This window comes from Channa argus, chromosome 8 (assembly GCF_033026475.1).
Source record: "Channa argus isolate prfri chromosome 8, Channa argus male v1.0, whole genome shotgun sequence".
Lineage (NCBI taxonomy): Eukaryota > Metazoa > Chordata > Actinopteri > Anabantiformes > Channidae > Channa > Channa argus.
In genome coordinates, this window is record NC_090204.1 from 17,316,501 (window position 1) to 17,330,894 (window position 14,394).

Here is a 14,394-nt window from a genome sequence, read left to right on the forward strand (position 1 = left end):
ACATAACAAGATACGTCAATGCAAGCAAAGCAGTAAACTGAAGAACAATCAAGGGGATGACTTTGTAGGCTCCTCCATCAACTTTCTAGGTGACTTCAGTATGGACAAAAACTAACAATCAACAACAGTGAGCAAACAGAAAAAAAGAGCTTGAAGATAACTAATACTGTCACACTTGCAGTTTTATGTTTACCCTGATATACTTGACTCTTGCCATGTATATTTGTTGTATACACACATACTTTGAGATGATGCCAAAGATCACAAAGATTCAGTGTTTCCATGAAGGTAACAGGAAGGATTGTTTGTGAAAGCTTTACGAAAGATGAACAGAGGGAGACGTCAGTTTCTTTAGGTAGAATCCACATTAAATACGCATCACTGACAGTAAAGTTGAGAAGTTGGAGGCTTCATTTGTATTGAATGTTGATGACTCGAGAGTGACTATAATTTTAATGTGCATTTATTTTACAGGCCTGAAGAATAGGAAACAAATACACAAAGACACACATGTGACTTACTGCTGAATAATTGACCTCTGTAGGCCTAGATATGAAAAACTCAATTTAACTATGTTAAAGTATTTAACATATTTCCTAAAACTACAGGCTGTCAGTGTATGTAAACTTTAAACACATATAAAGCAGAATGTCAAACCACACCAGACTTTAAGTCTGTCTGGTATTTATATTCTTCCTCTTTTTAACCCGTTACAGGAGATATTTACTCTGATATTTACTTCAGGCCTTTAGGCAGATCTGCAATAAACACATATGATTCTATATTGGAGATCACTGTATGGGCTCAGGAACACCCCTGAGTTGGTCACTACATCCACAAATATACTGTATATAATGACTTGGTCTTGGCCGAGTCTAGTTGTGTTTTAATATTTCTGTATAATTAGCCCAGCTCTGCTCAGCTCTGCACCTGCTCTTGCAATTTTTCCTAATCGTATTAACAAAATCTTCTTAAAACTACTGTGTACTGTGATCTTCTTTTTACAACAAAAATGTGAAGCTCTGCAAAAATAGACAAACGTGAGCACTTTATGTTGCACCTTCTGCTCTTTTACATTTATTGGGTTTAGCAGATTAAGCTTTGAGCTCTGAGTAAATAACAATGAGGTAAATCCTAAAGCTAGAAAAACCAAACGAAAGCAGTAATACTCAAGCTGCAAATGAAGAGTAAATGAAGAACTGGTATGTGGCTCTATTAGAACTTTCTTCATAGGTTAGTTCCTTTCTGATGACTTTCAGGAGGCCGTGCATTTATATAAACTACAAAAGGAAACAAAGAAAATTTCTTAGTGATTATATTCAAGGTGCTAAAATGTTATTTATAGAATAAATGTGACTGCTGTTTGTACATATTGAAGACGTTGTAAGACTGTTGTAAGCTAAGTCAGGAAGATTAAAGTTTACTCACTTGTTTCTGTCCTTATATTTTCATACACATCACTGTGGAGAAAATCATAGGGATTGGTTTTAAACACGTTTATAAAAAAAAAATTCAATGAATGAACATTTGCTTGTTTAGAATCATTGTGAAAGAACTAATTCAGCTAATTAGAAACACAATGATCTTTACTCTGTGGACTGTTTGCATCTCCTGTAGATCTTTATAATGTAGAACACGACAGGCAGGGATATGATGATGATGATGACGAAGATGATCAGAACAATTACAGCTTTGTCATTGTCTGTGAAATCGTAGTTAAAAGAGAAGAATGTCAAAATCCAAAAATACACTAGCTCAGTAATTTTACTGAGTAAATTGCAGCGGTATTTAAAACAGGACATACACAAAGTGTCCACATCTACTGCCCTGGACCTGCTCTCAAATTTTCCATTGAAAGCTGTCACCTAAACAGACAGAACATCTATAAAGGTACTTACTGAAATTTGAATTATCTTAGTAGAAATGTAGATGTGCACAAACCTCCAGTTTGTAGGTCGTAGAGTAACTCAGATGTTTAAATTCAAATTGACATTTTGTTTCATTCTTCACAACTGGAGTCTCACTACCATACTGAAGACGGGCTATGTATCGTTCCTGAGGTCCTTTAAAACTTAATGATGAATGAGGTTCACACTCTACTGTGATCATATTATTCCCTGGAACTTTCACTGTCAGTTGAGTAATAACTTCTGGTACTGTAAGAGAAAATAAACATATACAACTTTATGAACACTATATTTATTGTTTGCTATTTCTTTTATCATCTACAGCTGTTGTGTTAAAAGAAAGTAGGATCCTATAAGGAGTGAAGCCAATATTAATTGACAAATGTTAAATAAACAATAGAATTAAATAGATTCCTTTTTAAAATAAAGCCATCACAAAGTATAAACTGTCATTGACAGTCAGTAAATACATATAGTTTTATTTTATTACATAAATTATTTATGGACTGTGATCATCTGCAAAAAATCGATTTTGGACTCTTACTTCCAGGCTCAGTTTCCACTGTAACTTCTTTTGTTTCAGAAACGTCTTTGTTGTTGTAGGTGGGTTGGACTTTACAGGTGTAACTGGTGAATGGTTGGAGTCCAGTAAAATGACATGTTCCTCCTGATGGATGTTTGTCAGCTGTAACTATAAAGAGCCATAAACTGTTAACTGACAACAAAGAAAAAATGGTAAGTGTTTACAACAGCAGATTGTTTCCCACTAAGAGACAAGTCAATCAGTTAATATCATCCATGTGTCTCTGGTAGATCACCAGCTTTGGCCCTGTGAGTTAAAACTTTGTTAATCTTGTTCATCAAATTTGATTTAACCTCAGCTTTATCTGCACATATTGTACTGTCACTGATGTATAGTACATGTGAGGATGGTTCAAATTCCCATAGTTTATGTCACATAAATTGATAAATAAAAATAAATAATTAAAGATCTAATGAAAGTGCATTTTACTTACTTGGGCCTTTCTGAGTAGAGTCAGTGCAACTGCAGGTATAATTAAGATTCTTCAGTTCAGGTACATCTGGACACTTCTGACTAGTTGTGTCCCAACTCAACTCAATGGACGTGTTGGTTTGTCTGTTCTTTGTGTTTATTGTGAGATCTGTTGGAACATCAGACATGAGTAACAGTGAACTGAGTATCTGGTACAATTCTTCACTCTGTAGTATCTGAGGAAACAAGTTTCTCATTGACTGAACTGAACATCAACGTACCACAGTCAACCCTGAATCTGACAGTAGTTGCTTTGTTGGTATTGACATTGTTGTTCTTGATCTGACCAGTACAGTTGTAGTCTGTGAACGGCTCCAGATCAGTGAGCTTCTTGGGTTTATTAAGTTCATCTGATGAGACACAAAGATGAGAGTGATTATTCATCAAGATGGAAAAATGAAACACTTTCAATAAACACAACTAAAGACAATTTCCTCTAACAGCAATAGACAATTCAGTTCAATTGAGTGTTAAATCTGGAAACATGTAAGTATTTCTAACTAAATATATCCACTTACCCAAACAGGTGTAATCAATGGAGAGACTTCTACAGTTTATAGGAAACTCTGGAACTATTTGTGCAGGAAGTTTAGTGGGAACAGGTTGAAATATGTCACTTGGATTTATGTAGTCTGTGGAAAAATAAACAGAACACACAGATGAAATATAATTAACTTAGGTCCAAACATTTTTATTTTAATAGATGTTAAGTTTGTTTGTACATACCAACAGTGATGCTTGTGGTGAGGCTCAAAGAACAACTTCCTGATGTGAAGGTTGTAGTCAAATCTGAGCAATAGTCTTTGTTACCAAGTTTGATACAGAGTGTTTTATCATCACTGGTGCATCTCTCAGATGAAACATGATTTGATGATGATAGTGAAAAGCTGATGTCCCAGTCACTTTGGTAACAAACATATCCAGGTCTGCAGTTGTTAACTTGAATGTCTCCTGTACCTGAAACACACAAATATTTTTTTATAAATATAAAAACTTGTTTCTTAAATTGAGATACACTAACTTGCATTACATCCAAATGAACTAATTGTACTCACTTATTGCATTTGTCCTAGTTTGCATTACAACTGAAGATATTTTTTAATCTTAGACACTTTGTTTATATTGAATTTAAACATAGTTCATAAGCATAAAAAAATTCTCACTACAAAAACATTCATCAATGAAGTGTTATACTGCAACATGTTTTACACTGATACTCACACTGTGTAGAACGTGTAGGGGTTATAGATGTCACTGGGTGATTAGAAAGAATAAAAAATAAATATTAATTTATGATTTTAAAACAAGTGAAAAATAGAATAACACTTGAAAATACTCTGTACTCTGTACCTGCCATCTACAAGTGACTAGTAATCTGAACTGAAGCAGTACTTGGTTGTTTTCTATCTCACACAGAATCTCATGAATAACACAGTATTATCTCAGTCCTATGTAATAATAAAATATTCCAACCTTTGGTGGTAGTAGTTACTGTGGTGTTGGGGTGTGTGAGTGGAAGTGAGGTTGGGCTTTGAGTGGTGCTTGGTGTTTTGATGCTGGTTGTGGGTGAGGTGTCTTTTGAGGTGTGTGTAAGAGATGAAGTGGCTGCAGGATGGAGAACATGATGGAGGTTATCTTCATGTAGAAATACTTTACTACCAACAGTCTGACCTGATATGGTGCTTTTATACGAGTTCAGGATTTTATCATGTTACGTCTTCTAATGATCTGGCAGAGACTGAATGCTTCACCAGACATAGTGTCTGAATGTTGTGTCTGTTTAGTTAAATCTTTGGTGAGGTTTGATGTTGATTTAATTTTATGGTTGCTTGAGTGTCTGTAGATTTGGCAGAAATTGCTGCCATGGTGCGTGAAAGTAAGGAGTTGACAGATACAGTGATTAATAAAGGTGAAGTGAAGCTTCTTGTGGTGTGTTCAATTGAAACACAAAATCAGGACAAATGCAACATCAAATTGCATGTTTCTACAATACAAACACTGTTATTTCAGTTGTGTAAACTAAATTGTAAGTGTACTACACTTAATAAGCATCTGTGGGTAGAAACACAATTCTAATTTCGGTTTACTTAATTTGGTTTTTAGGCAATCAGTTGACATGCTTCTTTATGTAAAGTCAACTCATCAGAATTTACAGTGCAGTTTATCATGTTACATGTTGTAATGATCTGGCAGATAAATTGAGACTGGATACTTTACCAGACATGGCATCTGAATGTTTTGTCTCTTTAGTTGAATCTGTGGTGAGAGTTGATGATGGGGGTTCAGGTGTTTGGGTGGTTGTTTGAGTGTTTGAAGACACGGCAGAAGTTGCTGCCATGGTGCTTGGAAGCAAGGTGGTTACAGATTTGTTGGTTACTAAAGGTGAAGTGGAGCTTGTTATGGTGAGTGGAACAGAAGTGGGTGAATCTGTGTTCAATTGAAAAAAGAAATCAGGACAAATGAAACATTACATTGTTTGTTTCTACATCATTACAAAGTGCAACATGAAGATCTTCCCCCAAGAATGATGAGAACATTAATCCATCAGTGAATAAATTTGTTGTCTATACTCACACAGAATCAAAGGAATAACACAGTATTATCTCAATCCTATAAAAGAAAAGAGAAAATTCCAACCTTCAGTGGTAAAAGTCACTGTGCTGTTGAGCTGTGTGGTTGCAGGCGAGGGTGAGATTCTCTGATGGTCTGTTTCGTTGCTGGTTGTGGTTGAGGTCTCATTTGAGGTGAGTGCAGGAGATGAAATGGCTGCAGGATGGAGAACATGATGGAGGTTATCTTCATGTAGAAAAACTTTACTATCATCATTCTGAGATGATATGGTGCTTTTATACCAGTTCAGGATTTAATCATGTTACATGTTCTATAAACTTTAACTAAAGTTTAAACTGAGACTTGATACATTACCAGGCAGAATGGGTGAATGGTTTGAGGAAGCAGAGGTGGTGGATGGTGAGATAGTTGAAGGACTGTTGCTGGCTGATGGACACATTGAATTTAGTGTTGTGGTGAGTGGAGATGAGACAGAGAAAGATGAGACAGATACACTGATCACTAAAGGTAAAGTGAATATTGTGGTAGTAGGAAGGAATTTTATAGTTTTAAAAATTTTAGTTACAGATTTTATTTCTTCCTTAACCTCAAATATGTAATTTTGTTTTTTTTTAGACTGGGTTTGTTAGTTTCAGTTTAGTGTTTATCAAGGAAATCTAATTAGATGTAATTTTACTTTACTTTTTTTAAGTGTATTGATTTTACAAATGGTTAGTATGTACTGTAGGGACAAGCTAAGTGAAATGCCACAGTGACTAACTCTATAAACACCTTTCAGTAAGAGATACATTTAGATACTGGAAAACATGACATGTAGATCAGTCTGGAAAGATTCTGTCATCCAGGTCTTGGTTATCCCAGAAGTTGTGTTCAGTGGTGGCTGGACTTGCTTATAGTTCTTTGAAGCTGTTTTACCTCTGATCCAAAAGGTTTCTTCAGTTCTGACCACCTGGCTCAGAGAGGCAGGCCTATAAACTTTTTGGAGTTGGAGTCACATGCTTTAGGGTGTGAACGACTCGGGAGTCATGAAAGAACGGCACTGTAAGTGTTTGATAAGTGGGGTTTTAGTCCACCCCTCTTTTCAGGGATGGTGGCTTTGGTCTGACAAAAATCTATTCCTTTAGCCTCCTTCGAAAAAAAGGTCTTTTCTGTCCAGAATGTGGACATTGCTGTCTTCAAAGAAGTGAACCTCTTTATTCAGTTGCATATACAGCGTTGAGACTTGTCCTAAGGAGCTGACTCTCCTGTGCTCTTCCATGTGATCGCGAGAATAGAATAGAATAAAACCCTACTAAAAACAAAAATAGAAATTCTTTTAAAAAAGAAAAATGTTTCTCCAGCGTGCAAATCTGTACATTTCTTGCTCCAAGGATCTGCATATAACAACCCTGTCTCCTAAAAATTATATTCCTATACAACTAAACTGCCAACACGATTATGTAATTTCAACCACATTAAGTTTCTTTTCAACATAATGAGAATATGTTGATATGTAAAGTAAATGGTGAGTTGCAAATATGTTGGTACTGAACAAATTAATTAAATGTTACCAGATGATATATTTTTGTCCACCAAAATATCTGATCTTGCAGCAAAGTATCTGCAGTAATTTGTGAACCTGCAGTACAACCGAGGGCTTGTGTAATACAGGAAAATCTAACAGTCACACAAAAGGGTTTTTTTGCTTTTAAACACATCTACAATCTTTATCTAAGCCTAACGTCACTGGTTTTATTGCCTGAACCTGACCAGACACAGGACTGGGCAACTGAACTTGAGTCTTTAGCTTGACAGTTCAGTGCTTTGTACACCCACCACCCTCCCCAACCAATGATTTATAAACCAATGTAAGTAAACGTGTCAGTTATAAAAAAAATGTTTCTATTAAAGAAAAAAAGAGTTAAGAGGGTTAGAAGATTCACTCCAATTTCAGGATATAAGAATACAAGTACAAAAATGCATGATTGATTATAAAATACAGATAATGTGCTAAATATTACATTTTAATGTGCTTTTTTCACTTTACTGGACCAAGTGCTTTGTAATTGACCTCTTGTTCCCACACTGATGAGGACAAAGCTTTCATCCAAAAGCACTGTGCATATGTTTTACCAACTAAACTCTAAAAGCAGAATTAAAAACAAAGTCTTAAAAATCTTAAAATTACAGTATTCAACCTAAGTGAAACTTTATAATAAGTTCCTATTGCTCTGCTCAGTCATCTCTCTCGCTTAAATAAAATATCTAACATTTCTTAAGCTTAACAAACACTTTAAGAACAATATTATACAAAGGTTTTTGAAATTTGAGTTTAAAATTAAATGTGCCGCCCTGTTTTAGGACAGACAGACCATCTCAGTGAAAACTAACCCTGAAGCTCACTGCTTCATACAAAGACATGACATTGTTCATGTTTTAAAAAACATCAATAAACACAATATTTAGCTCTATACAGCAGCGTTCAGATGTTTGTCTTATTTTTACTGCTGTTGAAGAAACAAGTTGTGGACAGTTGATGTGTGAGATGACATATAAAGTCAAAGTGTGTGCAGTGCAATAAAATGTGTCTATTAATGACACAAAAACACAGCAGAGGGAACAAGACAATGTCATACAATTTTAAAATTAAGTTAAAAAACAATGTAACAATGTGCAACATTTAATCGCACAATACAAGTATATATGTATAAATATTTATAGTTACATAAAGTAAATTATGTAAAAACAAGTTGTGGACAGTTGATGTGTGAGATGACATATAAAGTCAAAGTGTGTGCAGTGCAATAAAATGTGTCTATTAATGACACAAAAACACAGCAGAGGGAACAAGACAATGTCATACAATTTTAAAATTAAGTTAAAAAACAATGTAACAATGTGCAACATTTAATCGCACAATACAAGTATATATGTATAAATATTTATAGTTACATAAAGTAAATTACCTGCATTCTTGTCTTTCCCCCAAGCAGTGGTATTAATTTGACCTGAAGTGATATTTATTCAGATTATTATCATCATAATAATGTAAATTGGTAATCAATTATACAAATTAATTATTTGTAAAAAATGTTTTTACCATGGATACTTACAGATGATCCAAGCCAAGAGAAGCAACGTCTTGACATTACAGAGACCTGCCATATCTAGGAGGTACTGTAAGATGTAATAGTACATGGCAGTGGAGACCAAAGAAACCAAATTCATACATATAGAACTTCTCCTTTTTTTTTATGCGACAACCAACCTCAGAATTTCAACATGTATCTTTCTGTCTCACGAATGATAAAGGTTTTCTCTCATCTCACTTCATTTCTCACATTTGTTTTTATGGTAACAACTGAGTTTAGACCCCGAAATGTTACTTCTAGGAGACATGGTTTGACATTTTGCTGTGAGAATTGATGGAAACATGAGAAATGGCCGATTCATATTCTCATGGATCCACACTAGACAGGAACAATCATAAGTCAATTGGTTTTATCCGGCCGTTACAAAATGATCAACAAAGAAACAAAAAATGTAATGCACATAAATGCAACAAATTATTATTGCTGTATACTGAAGAACAAACAAGGGGATGACTTTGTAGGCTCCTCCATCAACTTTCTAGGTGACTTCAGTATGGACAAAAACTAACAATCAACAACAGTGAGCAAACAGAAAAAAAGAGCTTGAAGATAACTGTAATACTTTCACACTAGCAGTTTTATGTGTACCCTGATATACTTGACTCTTGCGATGTATATTTGTTGTATACACACATACTTTGAGATGATGCCAAAGATCACAAAGATTCAGTTTCCATGAAGGTAACAGGAAGGATTGTTTGTGAAAGCTTTATGAAAGATGGACAGAGGGGTCTTCTGGGTAGACGTCAGTTTCTTTAGGTAGAATCCACATTAAATACGCATCACTGACAGTAAAGTTGAGAAGTTGGAGGCCTCATTTGTATTGAATGTTGATGACTCGAGAGTGACTATAATTTTAATGTGCATTTATTTTACAGGCCTGAAGAATAGGAAACAAATACACAAAGACACACATGACATACTGCTAAATAATTGACCTCTGTAGGCCTAGATATGAAAAACTCAATTCAACTATGTTAAAGTACTCAACACATTTCCTAGAACTACAGGCTGTCAGTGTATGTAAACTTTAAACACATATAAAGCAGAATCTCAAACCACACCAGACTTTAAGTCTGTCTGGTATTTATATTCTTCCTCTTTTTAACCCGTTACAGGAGATATTTACTCTGATATTTATTTCAGGCCTTTAGGCAGCACTGCAATAAACACATATGATTCTATATTGGAGATCACTGTATGGGCTCAGGAACACCCCTGAGTTGGTCACTACATCCACAAATATACTGTATATAATGACTTGGTCTTGGCCGAGTCTAGTTGTGTTCTAATATTTCTGTATAATTAGCCCAGCTCTGCTCAGCTCTGCACCTGCTCTTGCAATTTTTCCTAATCGTATTAACAAAATCTTCTTAAAACTACTGTGTACTGTGATCTTCTTTTTACAACAAAAATGTGAAGCTCTGCAAAAATAGACAAACGTGAGCACTTTATGGTCTTTTACATTTATTGGGTTTAGCAGATTAAGCTTTAAGACACCAGTGGTTTCAGTGCTGCTATAAAACTTTCTGCCTTTGAAATCTGCAATTTTTGCACCATGTTTAATGAAAATGACTCTTGACTGTAACCTTTAACAGTGTCACCGGCTTGGGTAGATGTTGTGGAGTGATTTTTCTTCACCAAAGACAAAACTGTGCAGTCATCCACTTTAGTTGTCTTCTGTGGTCTTTCAGGTGTGTTGCCGTTGCTGACTTTCCCAGTGCACATCTTTTCAAGGATGCACCAAACTGTTGGTATGTTCAGAGGTTTCTGCCATGTTTCTCATGGCTTCATTCTTTACTTGCATGGACAACTCCCAAATTTATGTAGTGTTGTACAGATGCAGAAAAAGTTGTGCCACTGTTCAAACATTTTTTGACCTGACTGTTAATTGAGCTCTTAGTAAATAACAATGAGGTAAATGCTAAAGCTGGAAAAACCAAATGAAAGCAGTAATACTGGAGCTGCAAATGAAGAGTAAATGAAGAACTGGTATGTGGCTCTATCAGAACTTTCCTCATGGTTAGTTTCTTTCTGATGACATGCAGGAGGCCGTGCATTCATATAAACTACGAAAGGAAACAAAGAGGAATTTCTTAGTGATTATATTCAAGGTGCTAAAACGTTATTTATAGAATAAATGTGACTGGTGTTTGTACATATTGAAGACGTTGTAAGACTGTTGTAAGCTAAGTCAGGAAGATTAAAGTTTAATCACTTGATTCTGTCATATTGTTTTCATACACATCACTGTGGAGAAAATCACGACAGCCAGGGATATAATGATGATGATGATGACGAGGATGATCAGAACAATTACAGCTTTGTCATGCTAAGAAACAGCTTTCAGTAAACGTGATATTTTAGTTTTTGTTGTTGTTGTCGTTTTTATTTATTTATTTACATTTTTATATAAGAGCGAAAAATAATACTAAAGTAAATTTGTTTGTTTTTTGTGATTTGTTTTTGTCTTGGTATTGTCTAGTTACTGCAACACAAATATCTTTACTTGATATTTGGCTTGATGGAAGTACTATAAATAGGAAAGGTACCTTTATGTTACATAGATGTCTGTAAGTCACTTTGACATGTGGAACTTACTTCCAATCTCAGTTTCCACTCTAACTTCTTTTGTTTCAGAAACGTCCTTGTTGTTGTAGGCGGGTTGGACTTTACAGGTGTAACTGGTGAATGTTTGGAGTCCAGTAAAATGACATGTTCCTCCTGATAGATGCTTGTTACCTGTAACTGTGACAATGATTTTTTAATCTGTGTTATTGTGTCTGTTGCATAAGAAACAAGAAGTGACTTTCAAAAGAATCAGGGGAATTAGTGATGTTTTGTCTGTATCATGTTTCATGTACATAGTATATAGAGTATGACCTATAGATGTACTGTATTTTCTCAGCAGGCTTTGAATTATTAATTTAACCCAGATTATTAGACATACACATACTATAATATACTATACTATATTATACTATACACATACTGTGACTTGATTATCAATAACTCACTTAGCACTAATGACAGAATGTCAAAAGAACTTGCCAATGTGACATTATGCAAATTGAATTTAAATGTGGTAACTTACATGAAATAACTTCATGTAAATATTTCCACTCACCCAAACAGGTGTAATCAATGGAGAAATTTCTACAGTTTTTAGGAAACATTGGATCTATTTGTGAATGAAGTTTAGTGGGAACAGGTTGAAATATGTCACTTGGATTTATGTAGTCTGTGAAAAATAAACAGAACACACAGATGAAATATAATTAACTTAGGTCCAAACATTTTTATTTTAATTGATGGTAAATTTGTTTGTACATACCAACAGTGATGCTTGTGGTGAGGCTCAAAGAACAACTTCCTGATGTGAAGGTTGTAGTCAAATTTGAGCAATAATAAAAATGACCCTTTGTTGGGTCATTTTTAAATGTAATTTTTACTTATATAATTAAATGTGTAATGTAACTACAGTAGTTTCACTAATGTTCTACACTGGGTTTTAAATGTACATTTACTTTAAAAGAAACCTCTGATTTTCTTTGAATCAGATTTATAAACCAATGTAAGTAAATGTGAGTTATTAAAAGTCTATTAAAGAAGAGTTGAGGGGGTTAGGAGGTTCACTGCCTTTTCAGGTTATAAGAAAACAAGTAAAAACATGCATGATTGATTATAAAATACAGACAATATGCTTTACTGGACAACGCTTTATGATTGACATTCACACACACATTCTCACACTGACAAGGACAAAACTGTCATGCAAGGCACTGTGCAAATGTTTTACCAGCTAAAGTTTTAAAAATCTTAAAATTAAAGTATTAGTGCCGAGGTGAAACTTTGGAATAAATCTGTATTGCTCTTCTTCTATGAAACACCTTTTGTTTTTGCTCCTTACACTCTGTCCCGCTCTGCTCAGTCCTTCAGGCAGAGTCGTAGTTATCGTAATACAATAAATAAGAATGCTAATAAACTTACTAGTGAAGCAAAAAAGTTTTTCTCTGATTGCTCAGTAGGTTGAGTCTCACTTAGAAACACTTTCAGAAGCAAATATCTCTGCACTGCTGTCACTGCTTTTCAGTGAGTCTGGGTCACTGGATGCTTTCACCACTCCTCTGAACATTAAGATAAGTGTTGGAGCATATTACTATTAAAAGCAATACTTTAAAAATGCACACTTGCACACAGGAAGTAAAGTTAACCTCAAATGGGATAAATAAAACACACAGTTAAAAGAAAAAGGGTGGAAATACATTAATAACAGTAATTTAATAATAGTAATAATAAAATGAGTATTTGCTTAGCAATGTTAATAGGAAGGGGAGGTGAGAAGTAAAACAAGCATATTTGCAGGATAAGTGGTCCGGCTGCAACAGAGAGCAGATGCAGACAAGAGTTGTAGGTTGAATTTTTTCTGAAAGATTCTTCATGTCTCCTTCAGGATTGATTCTGTGAAGTACATTCAGTCACAGATGTTTGTTTTAATTTTATTTTGCGCTGACCTGGCAAAGTTTAAACCTGTGTAGACGTAAATACCATCTTAGATGAGGGTAAAGTGAGGGTAGCAAAAGTGAATTGATGTTTCAGCTTCCAATTGATCTGGCACCTGATCTGGGAATTCAGCACTTGGTTGTCCAGAATTAGTTGGAAAACTGGTGGTTAGAATTGGTCATCACTTGGTTTCAGTTCACTGGGCCTGGCAGGGTAGCTGGTGGCTTTCAAGCAGTCATTCTCCCCCTTTGGCTTCCACTTTGTTTGGTTTTGCTATTTGGTTTTCTTTGTTGGTTTCTTCCTTGAGTTAATTACAGTACAGTGCATATTGTCTCCTCGTCCTTGTTCAGCCTTGAGCACTACTGAAATGATGAAATGTTGAACAATTTAAAACTAAATTATCAGATTGAACAATCTGAATGTAACATAGATTAACTACACTCTACAGTGCCCCTGAATGCCTCACACAAGGGTTCACCAGAGCTGCTCCGTTGTCTGAATGTCAAATCACTCAACAAGATTTTAGATTTTTGTTACAGACAAGAGAACTTTTCAACGTTTTAAGAAGACAGCAAAGTTGGACACTGTCAAACAATGTCATGACACATTAACTCTTCAAATTATCTAAACTTTAAACATTAGACAGAGTTACTGTATGATCATGTTCAACATCTACAGGCAAGAAAAAGAAATTAGATGATTCTGGATAACTTTGTCAATGTTGTACTGACATCACTTTTAAAGAAAAAGTGTGTTTATTTTGGTTTACACAGTTTCCTTTACAGTTTTCTAGGCAAAGCTTCAATTTACCTTGTGGGTAGTAGGACATAACAAATGTAACTTGGTCATTAACAAAAAGGTAAATAAAAATCAATCTACACACAATGTTCATAAAGTAAAAACAAAATTTTAAACAACCAATTGTTAATTATCAAAAAAATAATTGTCTCATTATGTTTTTAGACCATTGGCTTTGCTATAATTTTAGTGAGACGGTGGCTCAGTTGGCAGAGTGGCCGGCCGCCAACCATAGGGTCGGAGCTCGAAGTGTCCCTGGGAAACACACTGAACCCCCGAGTGCCCGTCCCCATCCACAAGACATTGAGGGAGGGTTCATCAGAAAGGGCATCAGCAAAAAAATGTGCTAAATCAATACGGGGACTAATGATCCGCTGAGATAACTTATGAGATAAGCCATAAGAAAAAAAAGCCTGTGCTATAATTGTAG

General features: G+C 35.0%; 1 protein-coding gene across 1 annotated transcript; it reads right to left on the reverse strand.

Annotated features, from left to right (window-relative positions):
- Nucleotides 1-620: 620 nt before the first annotated feature.
- On the reverse strand, nucleotides 621-8,715 carry LOC137131141 (receptor-type tyrosine-protein phosphatase C-like). The gene is made up of 16 exons (XM_067511997.1): nucleotides 8,625-8,715; nucleotides 8,478-8,519; nucleotides 5,887-5,958; nucleotides 5,599-5,727; nucleotides 5,179-5,388; nucleotides 4,183-4,215; nucleotides 3,688-3,918; nucleotides 3,480-3,593; nucleotides 3,183-3,311; nucleotides 2,924-3,070; nucleotides 2,452-2,598; nucleotides 1,942-2,156; nucleotides 1,805-1,865; nucleotides 1,591-1,702; nucleotides 1,429-1,460; nucleotides 621-1,280 (listed from the first exon to the last, which is right to left on the reverse strand). Exons 1-16 carry the CDS (start codon nucleotides 8,707-8,709, stop codon nucleotides 1,228-1,230), a joined length of 1,812 nt encoding a protein of 603 aa, XP_067368098.1. The 5' UTR covers nucleotides 8,710-8,715; the 3' UTR covers nucleotides 621-1,227.
- Between the last annotated feature and the right edge of the window lie 5,679 nt (nucleotides 8,716-14,394).